At 40.1% G+C, this 22,065-nt stretch overlaps 1 protein-coding gene across 14 annotated transcripts in view; it reads left to right on the top strand.

Moving 5' to 3' along the window:
• ADGRB3 (adhesion G protein-coupled receptor B3) overlaps positions 1 to 22,065 on the top strand; it is a 1,499,072-nt gene that overhangs the window by 752,980 nt on the left and 724,027 nt on the right. For all 14 annotated transcript variants that reach the window (XM_069235737.1, XM_069235727.1, XM_069235726.1 and 11 more), the window contains one exon: positions 11,313 to 11,414. In XM_069235737.1, the coding sequence (XP_069091838.1) occupies positions 11,313 to 11,414 (102 nt within the window). The remainder of the gene's footprint in view (positions 1 to 11,312; positions 11,415 to 22,065) is intronic.

The raw sequence follows: 22,065 nt of genomic DNA, 5'->3' as shown, positions 1-22,065 counted from the left end.
AGGGCAGCGCTGCAAGCAGCGCTGCAAGCAGCGCTGCCCTGGGGATTATGACATCCCTACCGCCAGCCTGTTTCTGGTGGTTTGCGCCGCCAGGAAGAGGCTGGCAGTAAGGGGAGTCCTGGGGCCCCTGGGGGCCCCTGCACTGCCCATGCCACTGGCATGGTCAGTGCAGGGGCCCCCTAACAGGGCTCCGGCCAGCTTTTCACTGTCTGCATAGCAGACAGTGAAAAGCGCGATGGGTGCAACTGCACCCGTCGCATGGCCGCAACACCGCCGGCTCCATTAGGAGCCGGCTCCTATGTTGCGGACTCATCCCCACTGGGCCGGCGGGAATATCATAATGGGGGCTGCGCGAGTGCGGCCGCATTGGCGGCTGCACGGCAGTTACCGCCTGGCGGGCGGCAGTAGCCGCCCGCCAAGGTCGTAATGACCCCCATATGTTTGAAAATATAGGGCTCTTCAGCTTTATCCCATTCACGCACTGCAGCAACTTGCCTAGCTGCACCGTGTTGTGTGAATTCTTAGTAAATCTGCCCCTACATTTTTTACTAGATTCCAGTAACTATGCTAACCATTTTAATAGCACATAAACTATACTATACTATAGAGAAATAAATAAAAAACATTATTTTTACTTTGAAGAAAATGAGCGAAATTCTGTTTCAGGGCAGGGTCAGTAAAACAATTTTTAAAAATAATTTTTACAGCATAACCCACCTTTGAGCCTTTCAAAGCGTGAATGTGCCCCAAGATACATTAACAAAACTAATGTCTGAAATTTTACATGTGTACACAGTTAATCAGATTGTGATATCCAAGTGCTTGCCCGCCATACATGGATTATGCAGCAACGCATGAGTTAATCAATAACCACCAATGTCATTGACATGCTTTTAAACTGCTGCTCAAACAAATCACAAAAGTGCTTCTAGCTGTCATATATTTTTGTCTTATATATGGGTGTTGTAAATACACAACACAGCTCACATACAACATTTAACTTCGATATCACTGATGTCATTTGTTTGCCAACTTTCTGATGTCATTTGTTTGCTAACGTACAGTCGTTTTACTCGTGAGGTAAACATACACATGTTAAAGTACCATTGTACTGACAGAGCACTCCCACCGTGGCACTGGTTGGCAGTGTCACATTGCCAAGAGTTTTAACACCAGCATAGATAAGGTCCAGAAAAAGCAAGACAATTGCATAGAAAAGGATACTTTACTACCCTTCTTGTTAAAAAAACACCCATAGGACATACAATACTACAATTCACAGCTCCCGCTAACAAATGTCAAGATTATTTTGCCTTGATATCCATCTTAAATTAACTGAGAGGAAAACAAACACATACATGTGAAGAGTATTCCAAGGACATCTGGTAGTCACCGAAGATATCTATAGAGTGGTACCATAAGTACACTTCAAACATGATAAAAAATACATTTCATTCCATGGTTTACATTTATTTCTGTAATATTTGTTAAAATCACAGAATTGCTGGTTTAATGGATCATGCCAACTCAGAACAGTAAGTTGGTTCAAGCTTGTAACTGATGATTTTTACAGTGTATTATTATTATTATAATTATTATTATTGTTACTATACAGTGCAAAGTTCCCCACTTAGGCGGTATCTTAATCACTAAACCCAAAGGAAAAAGGAAACAAAGCAATACTGAGATAGTTACAGGAGCTCTACGTTTTTATGGAAAAGGAGGTAGCTGGGACATTGTCTGCGTTGAGGAGGGGTCCCAGAACTTGAATGCAAGCTCAACAGAGACGTTGAAGTTGACTTGTACAAAAGAGGGACAGAGATGAAGTTGACTGTAGAATGGTGGATAACACCCCCGAGACGTATTTCTTCGGTAAGCACTGAACACACAGGCGGACAGAACCATTGCAGAATGGCAACAAATATCCTGCAAGGCCACATTGTTACTGGTTTAGGAAGGCAATTTATTTCAAGAAGAAAAAAAAACTCTTGAGTAATTGAAATACTTTTAGCAAGATGCTATTGAGCAGAAATACATCGATAATAAGACCACCGTCAGAAGAAAATCTATGGGTTCAAGAGAGAGTTAGTTTTTCCACAATTTGAAACAAAGCAGCTCTGCGAGTAAGTGCTGGGAAACTGGTGATATTTGCTTTTTACATTGATTCTGTTGGTTCCTAAAAGCATTTGTATCAGATGACAAGACATATTTCAGCTTTCTATATTCTAATTTGTCCTTGAGTGTTTTCCGAATCTCAAAATTGTAAGTTAAGAAAGAAACATTATTCGAATTTCTTTTGCATCTTTAGTAGCCGAGACGGCATTGATTTAAAATAATGATACCTATCAAAATAAGTCATATTGTAATGAAATGGTCACATAACGTTTAGAAGAAATGGCATAGGGAATATGCCTTGTGTAGCTTTGGACTCTTCAAACTGTTCTAAGGATGCTGGGACAAATAGAAATATCAAGGACCGATAAATCAGTGAAAAACAAAGGAGAACCGCGTAAAACCATTCATTTTTATTCTTATACTCAGGAGCTTTTGGAAGCACTGCTGTACCAGCTTCCATTGAGCAGCAAGTGGTCAGAGTAAACAGTTCTTAACGCCATTTTTATTAACTTTTGTCCGTGACTATCAGGTCAGAAGCTCTAGAAGAAGCTAATAAATGACAGCATGAATGAAAATACCACGACAATGTTTTAGGGAGCTGGTCAGTTGTTGGTCCTGTAACAATAACATGTTTAGAGACTGAGAAATGCTAAACATTTCAAAGAAAAAAATAGTTGCGATCATTTTGGATCATTTTGGTGTAAATGAAATGGTCACATATAAATGGGAAGTGCGCTGCTGTTGAGGGCTCTGCTGGGACAGTACATTAAGGCCCGTATTTATACTTTTTTTAGCGCCGCATTTGCGCCGCTTTTTGACGCAAAACGGCGCAAACCTACAAAATACAATGGTATTTTGCAAGTTTGCGCCGTTTTTGCGTCAAAAAACGACGCAAATGCGGCACAAAAAAAGTATAAATACGGGCCTAAATGCGCCTTCTTTGTATATATTACGCACGTTACGCACAATATATTAGGCTTTAGACATTTCTGGTCATGTGAATTACATCTACAGTTGAGCCTTTCGATTACCCTTGCTTCCGAGGTAAGCCACATTTAGGCACGCACAGTACAAGCTCTGTGAATAAGATATAGATAGCTCAATAAACGATGTAACATGCTCCACGACTTTGACAGGGAACACGTCTTGGGAGGACACATTTTGGGCAAAATGTGTTCTAAAAAAGTGCACTTTAATGCCCTTCTAGGGTGCATTATCTCAAATTTCATCAGGACTAATGCTCAACTGACAAAAGTTTCTGCTTAAGATAGGAACATCTTTTTATTTAATTTGAGCATATCAGTGGACCAGTAACTGAGAAAAGGAGGGAGTGAAGAGTGTCTGATTCTTCCTTTACTGGGCACAATGTGAATTCAAATGCCTCTGTTTGTTCTCCAGGCTGAGTGCTGTAGGGTACTGAAGATGACGATGAAAAACAAACAGGTCTCCAACTTCCTATCAGGCGGTCACCGACAGCCTGAACCATCCGGAAGAATATTCGAGAAGTGGGGATTTTGAACCAAGACACTATTGGCCTGGTTTAGCAATTGGTGGAGGGGTTACTCTTTCACAACAGTGATGGATATCCTGCACACAATAATCTAAATCTAAGTATGTCCTATCCCTCCACCAATATCTGTCAGGGTCTATATCAGGATTTAGATGAAAACCATACTGTTGGAACAGTCATCAGATGTGCACAGCATGGATGAAGGAATGTTCATAGTATCTTGTCACTAGTAGTTCTAAACCTTGCTACACATGCACTTGGGGGCAAGAGTCTAGCCTATTAACCAATAAAGTCCTGTAGGTAACAGTGTGATGTTATGCCATGGTTTCTTGACGGTAACTAGCCAAGCTGCAAGATTCATCTACCTGGGAAACAGCTGATTTTTAGGAACTTGACAATAACATGTTAAGCAATAATAATGCAGGAAATCAGTACTGAATCAATCACAGTAGTTTAATGCTTCAAAAAGATGCTCATAAATTAAATGAAGTTTCAAATAAAATTGGCTTTAACAGTTGCACCACTGTCTTCTTCAGTCAAAACAACAAATCCTGAAAACAGCATTCTATATATTGCCCTCCAGATGTGGCTAATGGCAATCTGCATCAGGCAATCTCTTGGGCCATGCTTTGTCATAATGTCCCTGTGTACAGTACCAGTCACACATTTCCTCCCCACAAGAATATTTTCATTATCACTCATAAGTTATTGACTCTAGAAATTTCAATCAAAATTGCAAGATAGGAGTTCCCAAAGCTGCCTCAAACCAATCTCCATACAACTTTCTAAGATCAAAATTAGGTGGGCATATTTCTTTAACAGTGTTTCAATAACGTCCGGCTTTAGGGCAGTGCGACTGTTGCGGCTGCACTGGGTGCTTGCCTGGAATGGGGGTACTGACCTCATGGGGGTGCAGTATTGAGCAACAACTTACAATTTAAAATCACCTGCTGCAGAGTTCCTTTTGCATCTAGTTTTTAGGCAGCTAAAAATGTCAAGATAACTCTTGTGTTTATTGTTCTTGCTAGAGAGAGAGAGATCAAAGTTTTGTTTAGTAGAAGTTTGCCTCGCCATAAAGTAGTGCATAGCTGTAAAGAACAGATATGTGTTTTACGTGGATAGTTGAGTGGATTAGTAAAGCCAGCCTTTATCAGTGCTGTAAAACGCATAAACTGTATGTGAGAGTGGGGCTCTAGAGAGATGAGGGGCACTTTTGCCAGGTGGTAGTGAGGAGATTGGAGAATGTCGTCATGGGGATTGGGGGCGCTAAGAAAGATTGGCATACCAGGTGTCACCAGTGCTAAAGTTGGCCCTGGATTTGATTGGCCATAGAGGTCCAAAATCATAAGCAATTAAGAATGCATCCTCTAGGCTGAACAGAAATGCATCCTCTGGAGCTGAAAAGCCTGAGAATATGCAGCATTATACATTGATATTGGGGTAAGCACACTTCCTCAATGAAGACTAAATAAGTGGCACCTTTTGAGTGAGAGCTAAGGTTAGGGTCAGGATCAGGGCTGTGGTTAGCATTTTAAGGTAGAGCTACATAAATGCCATCTCACAATTTGCTTCAAAGAACAAAATTCCATGTAATGTGTATTAACTATGAACTCCTTGCTACACTTTCTTCTGTCGAAAAAAACAAACTTTTGCCCTTCTGAAAATTGTCCTGTCCTTTCATGGTAGTATGGTGGGCCCTCTTAACCCCAGAGCCTTTCATACAGTTGGAAAGAAAGCTACACAAGACAATTTATCCTAGGTAACAGATGGTTAAAATGGGAATCTCATGATCAAAAGTATCTAGGAAGTCCCGATTTTCACAAGCGTGGCACCTTTCATGAAGCACACATGAAACCTGTAATTCTTGTTAAAACCTTGTGTGCTCCTAGAGACCAAACCCATAGTGAGAAGGCTGAAGAATTGTGATTATCAGCTACCTGCTTCACAAACTAGTCTTTAGGAGCTGTGCATGAGGAAGAAGAATATTGACTTTTTAACAAAGTTGATGAGCAAGTGACAAGCAATACTGTTAGTTTGTCTTTATTTATATACATGTCTCTCATGCTACATCTATGCCCTAACTCCAGCAATAACTAGTAAACAATCATGAAAAAGACAGTTATATCTATTCCAGCATACCACGTGAAATTGTAATCAGCAACACAATCCTATACGCTCACAAATTCCACATGAAACCCCCCCAGAATGTATTCTGTCAAATTCAATTTGTTTTCTCTTTTGGTAGATGAGTGCTGAAAGTTACAGTCCGACCATGCAGGTTGACATAACTTGGGCTCTAGAGGATTATTATTTGGACTCTGTGACAGGTGAAATAGACTGGGTGGTCTTAATACCAGGCTACATCATCGTCTAAAAGTTTGATCTTCTCCATGGCATTCAATTTTTACTATCCCATCCATTTATGATTATTGTAGTCATTGTGTTTTATTTTTATTTTTAACTTATGCATCCCAGATGGTGTCACTGGCCATTACTAGGAAATTGTACAGTAAATCTTACAAAGAATGTGTCAGATAATTTTATGGCAGCCACAGAAACAATGTCCAGCTCAGGTTTTATGTTAATTTTGTATACAGTATTGCAGCGTAAATTTGCTGGTGTGAGATTTTACAGCACGTTTTTAAAATGGCCTCATTTGCAATATTGTTCTGTCCGTCTAAGGGCTTCCTACTTTATGGGCCACTGTTTCTATTTAAGTTTGTACATATGCACAAATTATGACTAGGAGAGAGGCCTTGGTGGCAGCTGCGCTGGTCCCTTCTTGCCAATCAGGCTTGGCTCACTGACATGAAGCCAATTCATTAGGGATTTTGTTTTGATAAAGAGTCATGGTCCTGATCTTTTCTGTCTAGGCGTCTTTTAAAGCAGTGGCAAGGGGCCACATAATCACCTACCAGAGTTGGCAAACAAAAACCATAGAAAGCAAATCACCCTACTCAATCAGCTGTAGACCAAGCCTTGTAGGCCAGTTTTTGGTTTCATAGCTTGTTACCCCTTTCCACAGAAGAGAATCTTGAAAAAGCTAAGCAAAAGCTGAGGGATTATTTCATACTTGAGGAAACTGAGAACTCAAGGGCATGCCATCAGAGACTGTATGAGGAGAGTCATCAGATTGGTACATTTCTGACAGGTCCACTCGGGTCAGGCAGGAAGCCTCAATGGTCAGAGAACTAATAAGTCCAGCTATGAGTGGAATAGTTTCAGATAAAGATATGGTCTCTGAATTATTTCTGCAGCATTATAAGGCTTTGTATGAGACTACCCATCAGACTACACAACTCAATTTATAAGACTAATTCCAATCATTTTGCTTCCCTCAATTATTGGGTTCTCAGACTTATAGTTTTTTCCATTATATCCATTAATGAGGTGCAGGAATCTCTTGTTAATATGCCAAATGGGAAGGCAGTCGTCAACGATGACCTTCCAGTCAATTTTATAAAACTTTTCCTAAGGATCTTGTACCTTTTTTGACTGATCTGTTTAACTCTGTTAAAGACAGGAGTGAGTTAGCCTGTTCATTTAAGGACTCTACCGTAGTTAGCTTTTTAAAGAAACGCAAGAACCCCTGGGACGTAAATTCATACCTCCCCATTAGTTTACTTAATGTGGACTGTAAGCCATTTATGAAGATTTGGGCCCTCCATATTACTCCATTTGCCCAAGTTTTAATCCATAAAGATCAGACCAGTTTTGTGGCTGATCAAGCGATGGTTGCAAACACAGGATTGTTAACGCAAGCATTGGACTATTTTTCAGCTAATCACACCAGGGTGGCAGTCATTATGGTGGATGCTGAAAAGGCCTTTGATCTGTTTAGTTGGCATGTGCTCTTTTTCTCTCTTGAGAAATTTGGATTACTTCTCAGTTCACCAATAGGCTTGTGAATATATGTCAAGGAGCTCAAGCTATGGTACTTGTTAATTCCCAGCTAACGGGATCAGTTGGCATCAATGGGGGACTTGGCAGGGATATCCACTTTCTCCTATTCTATTTACCTTTTTAGAACCTTTTGCGATCAGGTTAACGGCTAATCAGGCTATTGAGACCCCTATTTCCAGAATGGGAAAAATGAAATTGTTTGCAGATGATGTCATACTTCTTTTAAAACCTGATATGCTGAATGTTCAGAGAGCTTTCGACGCGTTTGAGCAGTTCAAAAATCTAGGAGGCTTCAAAATTAATCAAAGGCAAACAGAGTTGCTTCTCTCCAACACTCCTGCTAGCAGTCGCACCATTTTCCTCCTGTTGCAGATTCATTCACAAGTCCATATTTGGTATCTAGAGATACATGTGATCAACTATTTTTCTCAGTTGTTTGAATTAAATTATGTCCCAATGCTCAACAAAATTAAGGGACTACTAGATAAGTGGACACTTCTCCCCCTGACATTGATACGAAGTGTGGCCATTATTAAAATGTCTATCCTTCCATTATTATAGTTTTCTATTTTCGAATATTCCAATTAAAATCAACAAGAGTTATTTTAGCAATTTTGACACAATGTTCCAAAAGTTTGTTTGGAACCGAAAAGCACCTAGGGTGAAGTACTCTGCACCTCAGCTTAAGATAGTACAGGGTGGGTTGACCCTTCCACATATTCAGACCTATTATGACACAGCTTTCCTAGATACTCTGGTGAGAGCATGTGCTAAAAATACAACAGATTTGGTCTTCCAGCGTCCGTTTTTTACTAAGATCCTGAAATTACGAAAAAAAACAGATACAAGCTAATACAGGGCTGGAGTGCCCATCTGACAGCATTCTATCATTTGAAAAGTATTGTATGGGGCTATACACTTGTAAATCTTCAAGAGGCCTGGTATGTGGGCTTTCTATTATCTCCCTCTCAGGTTAGATACTGGTACCTCTGTGGGTTAACAGAGCTGGGACATTTTCTGCAGCAGGGTAAATGCATGACATGGCAAGAGATTGGTGCACAGTGTGGGGATTCCTGCGAGCGATTCTTTCTTGGATTTCAACAGAGTGCTAATTTTTTTAGATCTCTCTATCAGGATCCTTTCCAAGATATTCAGGGAACCGGTATAGACTGTTACACAACCTAGGGGAGAAGAAGCATGTAACTAATGTCTTAGAAAAAATTGTGTAGGCTACACATTGTCAGTTTTCCGAGGATGATTGTCTTTTGCTATCACTTTCAGGTCATAAGGAGCCAAGGGCAGCAAGTTTTTAAAGGATGTTGTTTCTTACATGATGGGGCAGCCCTTTATAGAATGTTTCCATTGGAGTAGACTGGTGCTTTTGATGTAATCAGCTCTGGGACGGGGCTTGGCTTCATATGTTGTTCGAGAGTGACACGTTTTTGGCTCCATCTTTCCTGAGTCCTGAGCCTTGCTCTCGGAGCTCATGTAGAATGGGAACCATCACCGATTCTCTTTGGCTTTGCTAGGCAGGCTCTGGGTGTAGTGAGTAAATCAGCACAAATGTTTTTATCAATTGCACTCTCTATATCCCGTTCACTGATTTTACAACTCTGGTGCACAGAAAGGTGCCTATCATATAAAGATTGGATGAGAAAAATGTCCAGAACTATGAGGTTCGAGGAAGCCTATGTCAAAAGGGTGGGAAGCGTAAAGAAATTCCTGGCTTCATCGCATTACATTGATTTAATTCATCATGGGGGTGGGCTGTGTAGGTGTTCTTAGCACATCTGCACTTTACATTTCGCACTTTAGCACATCTGCACTTTAGCACATATATAACTTTAGCACATGTTCACTGTGGCTCTTTAGATAGTGTTTATTATGAAATTGTGTGAGGCATTTATTTTGTTATAAAGTTTGTGTTCAACTGATTGTGCACCTTTTTGATCTCACCAGTGTGTCAGTGTTGATAGGAGATGGCAAAGAAACTTCTTCAGTGTTTAAAGTATTGTACCATATTTTGTATTGTATAACGTATGACACCTCCACTCTGTAAAAAGAATTGAAAACAATGACTATGGAGCACAAAAGTAGTGGAATATGGGTCACAAGTGCCAGCAGGGAATATGGCTGTCCCTGAGCTCTCTCTTGCAGCAGCCCTACATTGGCCAGATGTTCCAGGGTGATAAAAGGTGTATCAGGTACACATAACCGTGCCTTTCTAGTTGAGTTGGAGATGCACTAGAATTTGAAGCTGCCACTTGCATAGCTCACCCTATAATACCAAAATCTGTTTTGGGGCCTGATGACAGTACACAATGCGATTTAGGATCAATGAATTTAATTTTCCACAAGGCAAATACCATTTGTGAATAAGTGCAAGCAAAGAATACAATTTTGTCTGTAATTGGTGATAATTCATATTGGGATAAAGGATTTGTGAATCTAGGCCACACTGTGTGTCAGAATATTAGAACCACAAATATTGTGTAGACAAAATACTGTGTGAAAAATATCAAGGACTAAAATATTGGGGATGTAACTGCAAATACTACAACATCTACTTACCTTGCATATATATATATATATATATATTTTTGTCAAGGTACATATATGTGGAGTTATATAGTAAAACTTTACCTATAGAAGCTTACCTTCACAATATGTCTGTCCTCGATATTCTTGACACAATATTTTGTCCCATCATATTTTTGTTGCCGATATTCTGTTTGAATACCAATCAGATTCATGAGGTAACACGGCTGGGGCACTCTACAGTAACAGAATTACTGCATAATAGAAACCTCAATAGTATTAGTATTACATTCTAAGCCTGTCACAATAGGCAAAGACTGTTAGGGCAGGGGAAATGGGTTAATGTAGCATGTCTGGGTAACGAGGGTTGATTATTCTGGTGACTTTTCCTGCTCACTGCATTTTTAACAGTAGTTACCACTTGTTTCCAGAAATGAAGGGATTAATGTTTCAACTGTCTAGAGGTCTCTATGTTATTGGTGGCTGAATTCTCAGACTGTCAATAAAAGATTCTGCCTAGATAATTATTTCACTTGTCTATGATGATATCTACTATTGGTGTATGTTTTGGAAAGAACTGCTATACTTGCCTCTGTCCACTTTATAACTTCCCCTACTATCAAAACGCATGTGGAGTTAGAATAGTAATACACACTTCATTACAGTCAATTGCCAGTCCTCATAAGGGTGTTCAATGTTGTGTGTGCGTGGGTGTGTGCTTGCGCGCGCCTCTCGCAGGTGACTGTGCTTGGAAACCTGAAATTTCACTGCATTTTTCTTCAAATAGCAAGTTACAAATTGGAAATTCATAATGCATGAGATAGCATACACATACTTTATTTCACCATGCATTGCAAAAGTGACAATATGGGTCTGTAGCCACGACAATGAGCAAATAAAAGGAAAGCAATGTGAGCCTCGCAATGAGAACCCATCTCTTTATATTCGCTCAGCCTTTCAATACGACCTTTATTGCACTTGTTAAAGATAGAATCGCAATTCTCATTTAAGAAAAAGAAACGATACAGCTAGAATGTGAAATAAGCCCTCTTGGCTTCTATTAAGAAGTGTTTTTCCGCATCCATCATGCTGGCTTCATTTTGTGGTCGAGGCCGTTAATATTAACCATTTATGTTTCTACAGTACCATATTTTATTTTTTTCAATTGACTGAATCTTAAAACTCATACAATCGATCTGTTTAATAAAATAGAAAATATAGCCATGGCTGTTGTTTCTAATTGCAGCTCCCTACGAAATTTGCCCGGAGGATTACATGATGTCAATGGTATGGAAAAGAACGCCAGCTGGAGACATGGCGTTCAACAGATGTCCTCTCAACGCCACAGGTAAATCCTACACTGCTTTGTAAAGATCAATGTGATAACTTAAACGATTGATTTTGCAATTCATGATAATCTTCTTGATACTTAAAAACATATTCAGGAAATCTGTAAATACTTTCGGTATACTTGGCATATTTTTGACAGCCAATATGGTTATCAACAGTCAGGGTCTAATTCACAAACTGCACTTCATAATGCATTTTTAGTACTACAAAACATACTACAAATTGCAGAATTTTACACCTTCACATACTTATACTTATGTGCACAGTTCTCCTTCTTTCATGACTACAGACGTTTTGCACACATTTAAGCATACATTTTAGTAATAAATGTGGGTGGGACTGGAGGAAGTGGGTGGAAAAGTGGCAGACGCACTACAAAAAGGGATGGGATTAGGGAGATGTAAGAAGGTTTTAGGAAGGGTCGAGGAAGGCTTTAGGGAGGAATGTCACCCACCCACATATAGGGAGGAGTAAGAAGGGTTTAGGTAGGGTTGCGGGACATTCTCAAGGCACTTTTTGGCTGACAATGGGGGTTATTCTAACTTTGGAGGAGTGTTAATCCGTCCCAAAAGTGACGGTAAAGTGACGGATATACCACCAGCCGTATTAGGAGTTCCGTAGGATATAATGGACTCGTAATACGGCTGGTGGTAAATCCGTCACTTTTCCGTCACTTTTGGGACGGATTAACACCTCCTCCAAAGTTAGAATAACCCCCAATATTGGTTGGAGTTGGGCTATGGGTACCTTTATCACCACGTCTAAGTGGCCAGACTAGAGGGGAGCCACTTGGAGGGTCAGGACTCACTTCAGGCTGGATCCAAGTGTGGGTTCAACATAGTTCTGTTCCTGAGGCTCTGATCAGGAGGCCAGCCAACTAGCCCTTGGAGTCACTATGGAAGTCTGGGGTTCAAATAGAAAAGCAGGTCTCAAGCAGCGGGCAGTCCTCTGGAGGCATCAGGCATGCTTCAGGCAGCAGGACAGTCCTCTTGGTGCAGCACGGAAGTCCTCTGAAATACACAGTGGGCCACAGACAGGAGGGCAGTCCACTGAGAGTCCTTCCACAGGTCCAGAGATGAACTGAAGAGTGGATCTGTGGGTCTAACTTTTATTACTGTGCCAACTTTGAAGAGGAAGAACCTTCTTGAGTTTTCCCCCACAGAAGTGACCGGAATTTCTTGCCTTCCTCCCACCTCACTCCCTACCTCCCTCACTGCCCTAGTTTGCATTCACAATAGGGTAGTGTGAAGTTCTTTGCGTGTGAACTCAGGCACGGTCTTTGAAGTGTAATTATGGCTGTGCACAGCTCTGCACCCTTATCCTCCCAGAATGGCTCATCATGCCAACACTTAGCCCCTCCTATTGTGTGGTTCCTGTGAGGAATACACAAAGGCCAACTGCCAACCTCACCTAGCCATTTAACCGAAGAAACAGGCGCTAAATGGTTAAGACAAGAAACTGCCAACTTTCTAAAAGTGGCAGGTTCAGAATTGTGACTTAAAATCCACCTTTACCATTAAAGAGGATTTAAAATTACAACTCCTTAGGCACCAAACACGACACTTCTATATATTCCCAAACAAACATTATCACTTAGTAAATATAATAAGTCAACCCAATGTTACCTCACAGTAGTGAAAGCAAACCTGGGAGTTTTTAAATACCAAGACATGTCAAACTTAAAGGTACATGGCTACGTTTTTAAACACACTGCAACCTGCCCTATGGGCTGTTTAAGGTCTATTATAGGGGTGCCATATGCATTAAAAAGGGAGTTTTAGGGCAGGTGAAATGTTTATTTTGCCAGGTTGAATTGGCAGTTTAAAACTTCACACTGCAATGGCAGGGCTGAGACATGTTTAATGGTTCACTGAAGTGGGTGGCATAATAAGTGATTTAATACCACTAGTAGTTTCCCCTGGGTGTATGTATATGTTCTAGCACTTTCATAGGGGTTCTTCCGAAAGCCTGTTTCATCATGCAGGGCCCCAAGTCGAAACAGTAAACAAATCCAGGTTTTCATAGCTTGTATCATAAAAGATGATCTCCAGTATTCTGACTCTCTTAAAGCGAGATTCTGCCATCAGCTGAGCCTCACTTGAGGAAAGCATCCTACCTGGGCAGTACTGCTGCAGTCTGGCAGACAAATACTGTGTCCCTGTGCCATAGAAACCATTATGGGCTAAGACCAACGGCTGAGTGACGGGAAAGCTTAAAAAATTGTTGAGCAGCAGCATTCCTGACCATTTACAAACACTAAAGAAGACAATCCGGCAGGCCCAAATAAAAAATGTTGGCTTAATCAAGGCGCAAGATGACCAATGTTTGCACAACCGCTCTCTGAGCTTCCCAAGGGAGTATAGTAAGGTACTTTTTTCATAATCCAAAAACAAGATCTTACCACCCAACCTACCTGGTACTTGAAAGAGAGAAGATGATCAAACTGAGTGCTCAGATTTCTAGCAAGTGCAGCTGGAGGCAGAGGGACAGGGATATCTCTAGGCCAACTACCGGTCCAACCAGGGATTGGGTCAGCACCAAATAACAACACCTGAGTTTTGTTAGCATTACACCAAAGGTTATTGATTCTAATTCAGTCCATCACCAAGCCTGCAAGGGCAGCAAAAGTCTGCTTTGCTGTGTCAGCTCCATCCTCATAAAATAGTAAGGGCCAGATATATCAAAATCCCATTTTGCATTCCCTAAACTGCGAATTTTAAGAAACACTATTTAGCGATTGCAAAATGGTATGTAACAAAAAGGCCATTCCCTAATAGCAATTGCTACAGAGTTGCAATCACTATTAGGGAATGGCTATTGGAAATGCGACTCCATTCATTCCTATGAGCCTAAAGGCCTATAGGTGTGAATGGTTTTGCATTTCCTAATTTGCGATAACCAAGGGTACCTAGGGGCCTGAGGCCCCCTTTGATGCACCCCTAGAATAAACAGTGCACATGTAAAGAGCACACATGCCCTTTTTAATGCATTTTTTAAAATTGCACATGGTTACCATCAGCTTGGAGGTGATGATAATAGCATTTCCTAAATGCCCATTTCACATTTAGGAAATGCTTGTTAAATGTGCTTAGGGAATACGAAATCTCTATTTGCGATTGCTTCTTTAGGGATTCGCAAATTGTGATTCCCTATTTGAAGTCACAATTTTAAGGAATCACAAAAAAATTGTGATTCCCTAAAATTGCACTGCCTATGCCTTTAGTACATCTGGAAAGGCTACTTTACATTCGCAAACGGTCAAATTTACAATTTTGCACCGTTTGCGAATGCAAAATGGGTTTATACATCTGACCTTAAGAGCTGTGTATTATTACCACATCAGCATATGATATGATTTTGATGCCAAAATATTCCACCAGCTCAAAGAGTGAGACCACCTGCTCTCTATGGTCCAAAAAGGACTTGAACCAATTTCAGGCCGCTCCCCTTTATTCTAAAATTAGTAAATTGGTTCAGTAGAATGTCAATAGAGATTGTATCAAAAGCAGCTGCAAGATCTCAGAGGATCAAGGCAGAATTATGGCCTTCATCCATGATCAGCTTAATGCAATCTGCCATTTCAAATAATTCTGTTTCCATGTAGTGATGTGGGCAGAAGATGGACTGACTGGGGTGTAACAATTTATTTGTTTCCAAATAATGTGAGAGCTGCACACTTACAATTTTTTCAAGAAGTTTTTGAGCCACAGGTAACAATGAAAAAGGTCTATAAGTAGATAACACTGACCTATTTGCTGATGGCTTTTTTAGCAGAAGAACAGCGTTTGCCTGTTTTCAGATATTGAGGACTTCTCCTGTGCCTAAATAGATATTGACTAAGTTGATGTACATCAGATTTGTGATATTGATAACCTGCTTTAAAGTGTGAGGCGGACAAGGGTCTACATGAGAGCCAGATCTACAATTCAGAAATACAGATCTTAGCTCCTCCTGATCAACTGCCTTAAATTGCAACAAAGCACATTACCGGATAAGCTGTGAGTTAGTAAAAACAATACCTCATATCAGGAGACTCTCATTGAACTAGGAGATCTAACTGAATTTTATCAATTGTTCCTTCAACAAAATCTCAAATTTTGTATGCAAGTCCACATTTGCAGTAAAAGGAAAGTCCACCGATGAGGGGTACAAAAAATTTGAGACAATCTTTTGAAGCTTATGATTGGCCCTATGAAATTACATCCTGCAGCAATCTCCGTGACCATGTTTACAATTCATAAGATATTTATATCTAAAGATTCTCCTTGTACCTTAGCTTATCTGTCATGGAGTACTGTCTTCTCCATATCCTCTACAGCCTTTTGCAGCATTTTATTTTCCTCTGCAAGGCTGCCAGAAAAGCAGAGGGCAGAAGGTGCTCATCTTGACTTACATGTTTGTTTTCAGGGGCCAGCTTATTAGCTGCCCCCAAAAGCCAATTATTAACCATTTCTGCATTCCAGTTCAACTCATCAGTCAACATAGGAGCCTTATATGTTAAAACTTCCCTCAGCTGTGGGATGTTAACTTTCTTCCACACTCTGAACCAATTCCCCTTCCCCCAGTGTTCCTGGTCTTCCTTCAAACTTGAAGGAAAATGGAACCATAATGTGGTCTGACCATATCACCTCCACAGGACTATCCACTGAAAGGAAGGTGTTTGAAAAAAGCAAATCTAAGCCTGCATTAGGAGTTTGACTAGTCAGGCTCACGGACATGTTAAGAGAATCCTGGATTTCAACTAGTGATCTTGCTAGGGGATAACCAGTGTTATGCACATGTAAATTAAAGTCACCCAAGACCATAAATGTGGATACTGTAGCACCTTAGCCACCAAATCCTCACCTTGAGAGCTTATAAATTCACCTGCATAACCAGAAGAATGCTAAAGAAATACACCTGAAAAAGTGGATTGCGCTGAGAAGGAGATGCAGAAACCCAGTGCTTCTGCCCCTTCTAGATTATGCATTTGGAAGGTGGAACAGTGCAAATTCTTTTTATAAACAATAGCCAAACCACCTCCTGTATGTCTTCTCTACTTAAATGTACAAAGACGACATAATTATCTGGGAAGGCTAGCTGTAAATCAGGCGCTGAGTTCTCCCCATCCATGTTTCAGTCATAAATGAGGCATTATAATGATGCTCCTCTAATATGTTTTGAATGTGAAACACATGTTTACGAAGGGAGTGAATGTTTGATAAAGCCTCCGTAAAACAGTACCTCCTCTTGTTAAAGTCAAGGACCTCATCTGCATTCGCTTCTTTCCAGAGTACTTTCACAAGAAGGGAGAGCCGTCTTACAGCTTCCACAGGCAACCTGTAATCGGGCAAAAGAAACACATACTCACCAACAGTGACCTGATCTCCAATAACTCAGTGTTAGAATAAGAGAACTGTGGTTCAAATAACCATGAGCATCCCTGGTGCTGAACGCTGTAGGGATGTGGGTGGAAGCAGACACAGTTCCCTTTGGACCTATATTTATACAAATTCAGCATCTCCAAAAGGACACCAAAAGAGACTGGAGCACAGCCTTTCTAATATGGTGCCTCTAGATTGACCAAAAAGAAAATGGCCTTCTGCTATTGAAAGTCAAAAACAGCTTGATTTCCACAAATTGAAGTCCCCACCCCAGCCATCTACTGCACACGGATCTTCCCCAAATAGAAAAAACAAGCTTTCAAAAATAACACGGTAAAACAGATTTCAAAAGTTCCTGTGGTAAAAACTATAGGTAAAAAAAAAATTACAAACTCCTAAAAATTCAAGTTCAGGCTAACTGCAGATAAGAATTTAGAGCAAGTTACTGAATCTCGAAGGATGGAACATAATCCTGCCCAACGCATAGAACAACCTGCAAAATAAACTCTGATAAGTCTTCTAAAATAACTGTTAACATAGATATACGTTCCCCCCTCGAGTTGAATCCTCGTCATAGTTCCTCCCACTGTACTCCAAAGAACCTCCTCTCCCCAGTTCAAAAATGGCTTGAGCATCACTCATACCCTGGCATTGCCCTTAAATGTGTTCCCTCTAGCAAATTACTAGGCTTCACAACAGACCAAAATATGAACCACTATAAATCAAACATTGGGAAAATAGCCTCCTTTCAACTACTTCTTCCATAAATGTGAAATCTTCCATCACAGCATTCAACTTCAGAACTATTGTTCAACCTCTGGTACTGTCAAACCTAGATGACAGCAATGCAATATGAGTGTGCCTCACACAATTCACCATAGACCCCTGAAACCCACTAGCTTTGCTGCAGCTCCACATCACTTTTGACCTAATGAAGGTGGATTAGATAATTGACTTTTTAGGTTAATTCTGCATTGTAAATGTTGCTTTTATTCATTTAAACGCAGAGGTACTTTTAGAACATCTGGTCTTTAACTACTAATTCATCCTATGTAGCCTCTGCATATCTCAGATTAGACTAACAAATTAATCCTCTGATGGTGTGTTACTCACAGGAAAATAAAAATATTTCCCATTATGTGGACCATATGAGCAATGTGCTAAAGAACACAAATTCTTTGCACATTTGCAGTACGCCCCCACATAAAATAATACATTTACCGCACAATACTTTATCCAGCACAAAATAACTTCTTCAACTCGGATAATTGCATAGGATTATGTCCGCTCACATCCCTATGTACTTTATTCCGCACTTAATATATTCTGTTCAATATTAAACTTGCAGTTTAAGAAGGATACCATAAGGAGTCAGGGGCACGGCCAGCAAACTCTCAGCTCTTTAATGATTTTGCTCAAGCAACAATGTGCAAATGAATATGGATTTATTGAAAGAAACTTGAAATAAACGTCCATCCATTAGTCAAACAATGTACTGTTCCGAAACCTCACAAATTACCCATTTTGTTCAGGCATTTTAGCCTTATCCGCATCTTGTAAGAATTTTCTTAATAAGTAGACCTACATCTATTTTCCCATGTCAATTACTTTAATTTTTCAGGTACTTTAGGTTGATGGAGTCTTTTTTAATGTTTGACATTTCTTCTGGGTGTTTTCTTAAGTGTTTGAATTGTATAATTGTATTTAATGTAAGGCTGTCACCAGTGAAAGGCAGAATATAGTTAGCTTGATGCGAAGTTTTTGAGTTTTATTTCTGAGTAAGTCCTTCTCCTTTATTGAATGCCAGTAGGAAAGGTTCATTATTCTAGGGATTTATTATTTCTCATTTAGGGTCTTAATTACAAGTGGCCCGGTTTTTGGTGCAATAATTATTGCAGAAATAAAATCTGACCATGAGGTTTTTGGAATTTATGGTATATGACAAATATGAGCTATTATATGGTTGCCCATGAAACAGGACATGGCATGCAGATTTTATTGCTCAACACATCAAAATCCACATGTCCTAGTAATCATTGGGTAGGATTTTCCATTTCAGTTCGAACATGTTTGGTGTGCCAAAGGAAATTCGTAATTCTGATGATGTGGTAACAGGAGTTACAGCACACATCTCTAGTTACTAGCTCCCTTGTTATGAGGGCCTAAGTCTGAAGCAAAACGTGAGCACTTCCTACAATCAAAGAAATGCTTTCTGTCATGGGACAGACAGAAGAATATGATCCAAACTAAAGCTGAAGGTATTTAGAAACAATATCAGAAACAGAAATATCATAGACCAAATTATTGTGTCAAGAAAATCAATGACACAAATATTGTGAAGGTAAGTCTCCAGAAGTAAGCAAAGTGTTGCTATATATAACTCTAAATATATGTATCTTGACAATATATATATTCAAGGCACGTAGGTGTAGATTTAAGACTAGTAAATCTATGCTTACCTATTTCCACTTACCTTCTTGATATTTTGGTCCTTGATATTTTTTACACTATTTTTTGTCCACAAGATATTTCTGTTTCTGATATGCTGTTAGAGATCTAAAGAGGAAAGTTAGGGCCAGCTGTATAGATGCTGGATTCGCTAAAAATGGTGACAATCAGCACACTCACTTTTAGCTAATCTAATGGTATTTTGCAACCGATCTATGTACTAATGGGTAGATTTACAAAATATTGAATCACTGTGCGTTGCAATGCAACCCACCTCATGAATATTAATAAGGTAGGTAACTCACTATGATACGCTGCCATAACAGGGATGGTGGCCTGCTGGGACCAGTAGACTACCATGCCTGTAACTGATTTTAAATAAAGCTTATTAAAAAAAAAATACAGTTAGTTTCCCTTAATGGAAAACAAGTTATTTTTCGAAAAAAGAGAAAAGATTTAAAATTATATTTTTAAGGGTAGACAGATCCTAAAAAAGGTTTCTTTGGACCATTCACAAAAGGGAAGGAGGTATCTTGGTGACTCCTTTCCATTTGTTAATAGGTTGCCACCTCATTTGAGAAGGGAAATTATTAATACACTTTACCCAGTATAGTGTAGTGCTTGGATCTTGATCAACCTAAGGATGATGCCCGGATTCAGGACTCCCTTGATCTGGTCTTGCCTGTCAAACCCGCCACCTCAGCCAGACTACACCCACCTGCCCCCTGGATTAATGAGACCCTCCAAGGGTAAAAAATTGTGGTTTCTTTATTTAGAAAGGTGCTGGAGGAAAACCTACATCGAGGAAGAGAAATTTAAGTATAGAACAGCACTGAAAGACTATCATACTCTATGCAGAGTTGCTTGTGCTGCTGTCTACTCTGATGAAATCTCTGCTTCACAAAACAGTCCTTAAACTCTTTTCAGAGTAGTTAAAGAGTTATCTTAACACCACAACCTACCCCCCTACCTTCTCTTTCACAGTCACAATGTAATGAACTTGCACACTTTTTTGTAAAATAGTTGTCAGACATCCAACATTCACTCTCTAATACTCTGACTGTGAATCTGCCTCTGATGGATAGAAAAACCCCTGTCATTGCCTTATTTGCTGCATGCACTAAATCCAACAGTGATATTATTGTCACTTCTCACCATAAACGTAGTCTAGCTTCACTTACTCCATTGGCAGCCCCTCTTTTTTTGTACAATCCTGCAATCCATAAAGTCAGGCTCTCAATGAGACCCCCTTCCTCTGGCCAAGCTCAGCATACTTGGTCCGGAACTTTTACGGATTTTAATCTCTCTTCCTCCTTACGAGAGGGATGTGTCCAGGCATGGGAGCATGCTATGCTCCTGCTCCTATGAAGAAACCTAGGCCCATATTTATACTTTTTTAGCATCGCAATTGCGTCATTTTTTGACACAAAAGCGGCGCAAACTTCCAAAATACAATTGTATTTTGGAAGTTTGCGCCGCTTTTGCGTCAAAAAGCGACGCAAATGCGGTGCTAAAAAAGTATAAATATGGGTACTAGTTTGGAAACCTCTTATTGGTCTAATTATAGGCCAGTTTTGCTGCTCCCACTGTCCTCTAATATCTTGGAGAATCACCCAAACTCCCCAATATCTGCTTTTGTTGAATTGCAGATTGTTTTCCATCAGTCACGGTCTGGATTTAGAGCTGGTCACAGTACTGAATCCACATTACTGGGAGTTATTGAGCATCTCAGATTGCTGCTGGATAATGGCAGTACTGCAGCACTCATCCTGCTAGACTTGAGTGCAGCTTTTTATAGTGTGTCTTGCACAACTCTTCTTGAAAGACTTGAGAACATATGTATCCAAGCTACAGCTTTATCTTGGATGACCTTGTTCTTGCAGGAGCAGACTTTCCAGGTCTCTTCATCTAATTCTGTATCAAGGTTTCACTCTCTTTCTTTTGGAGTGCAGCAGGGTTTGGCTTGCAGTCTGATGTTATTCTAACCTATGTGTGTCCCCTTGCTGATACTGTTGAAGGATGTGGCATCACTTTGTTTTCCTATGCTGATGACCCTCAGATCATATTTTCTTTAACACCAGTGGAGGGCCACTGCTTGGACACCTTGAAATCCTGTCTCCTGAAAGTTTCCACTTAGATAAACAATAACTCCGTAAAGCTAAACAGTGACAAGACCAAGGTGATCGTGATGGGCAAGAACTCCCTTTTATTGGGTACCTACACTTGCCGTACATGTTAAGAGCCCTCCTGATGCTGGTCTGTAAGGCTAAAAACCTCAGCTTCTGGCTAGATGACGAACTATCCATGAAGATTCAAATCTCTAAGGTAGCCTCCACTTGTTTCGCAGTCCTGAAATGGTTAAAGAAAATCATTTGCATACTCTCGTTCTTGACTCAAAGGACGGGTAATTTTATCAAGGATGGACTAGGGAATGTTCTTTAGCTAGGGGCCAAGACCTCTAATAAATGTCTGCAAATTATGATGCTAGGCTTCTATTTCATCTTCTCAATCGCTCCTCAATATCTAATCTGATTGATGATCTCCATAGGCTTCTGGTGTACAGAGACATTCAGTTTAAAGCCCTATGCTATATGCATAAAGCTAGGTCAAATATGGATCCACTTTATCTACAACAGCGTGTGGAACATTTCTGCCCAAATCGCTCACTGCGTTCAAATCGCTAAATGGGTTTAGTACTTTTGAAAACCACATATTCTTGTTGCAGACAATACGATGTACTGAATCACATAGTTTTGTAACAAGAAAATGGTTTAGCACATCTGGCCCTTAGTCCATTAAGTTGAAAACTTTTCTGAAATTCTGTGCCAATGGGAGTCT

The sequence above is a fragment of the Pleurodeles waltl genome, chromosome 5 (genome assembly GCF_031143425.1).
Source record: "Pleurodeles waltl isolate 20211129_DDA chromosome 5, aPleWal1.hap1.20221129, whole genome shotgun sequence".
NCBI lineage: Eukaryota > Metazoa > Chordata > Amphibia > Caudata > Salamandridae > Pleurodeles > Pleurodeles waltl.
Note: the sequence above shows the minus strand (reverse complement) of the source record. Positions and strands in the feature narration are given on the sequence as shown.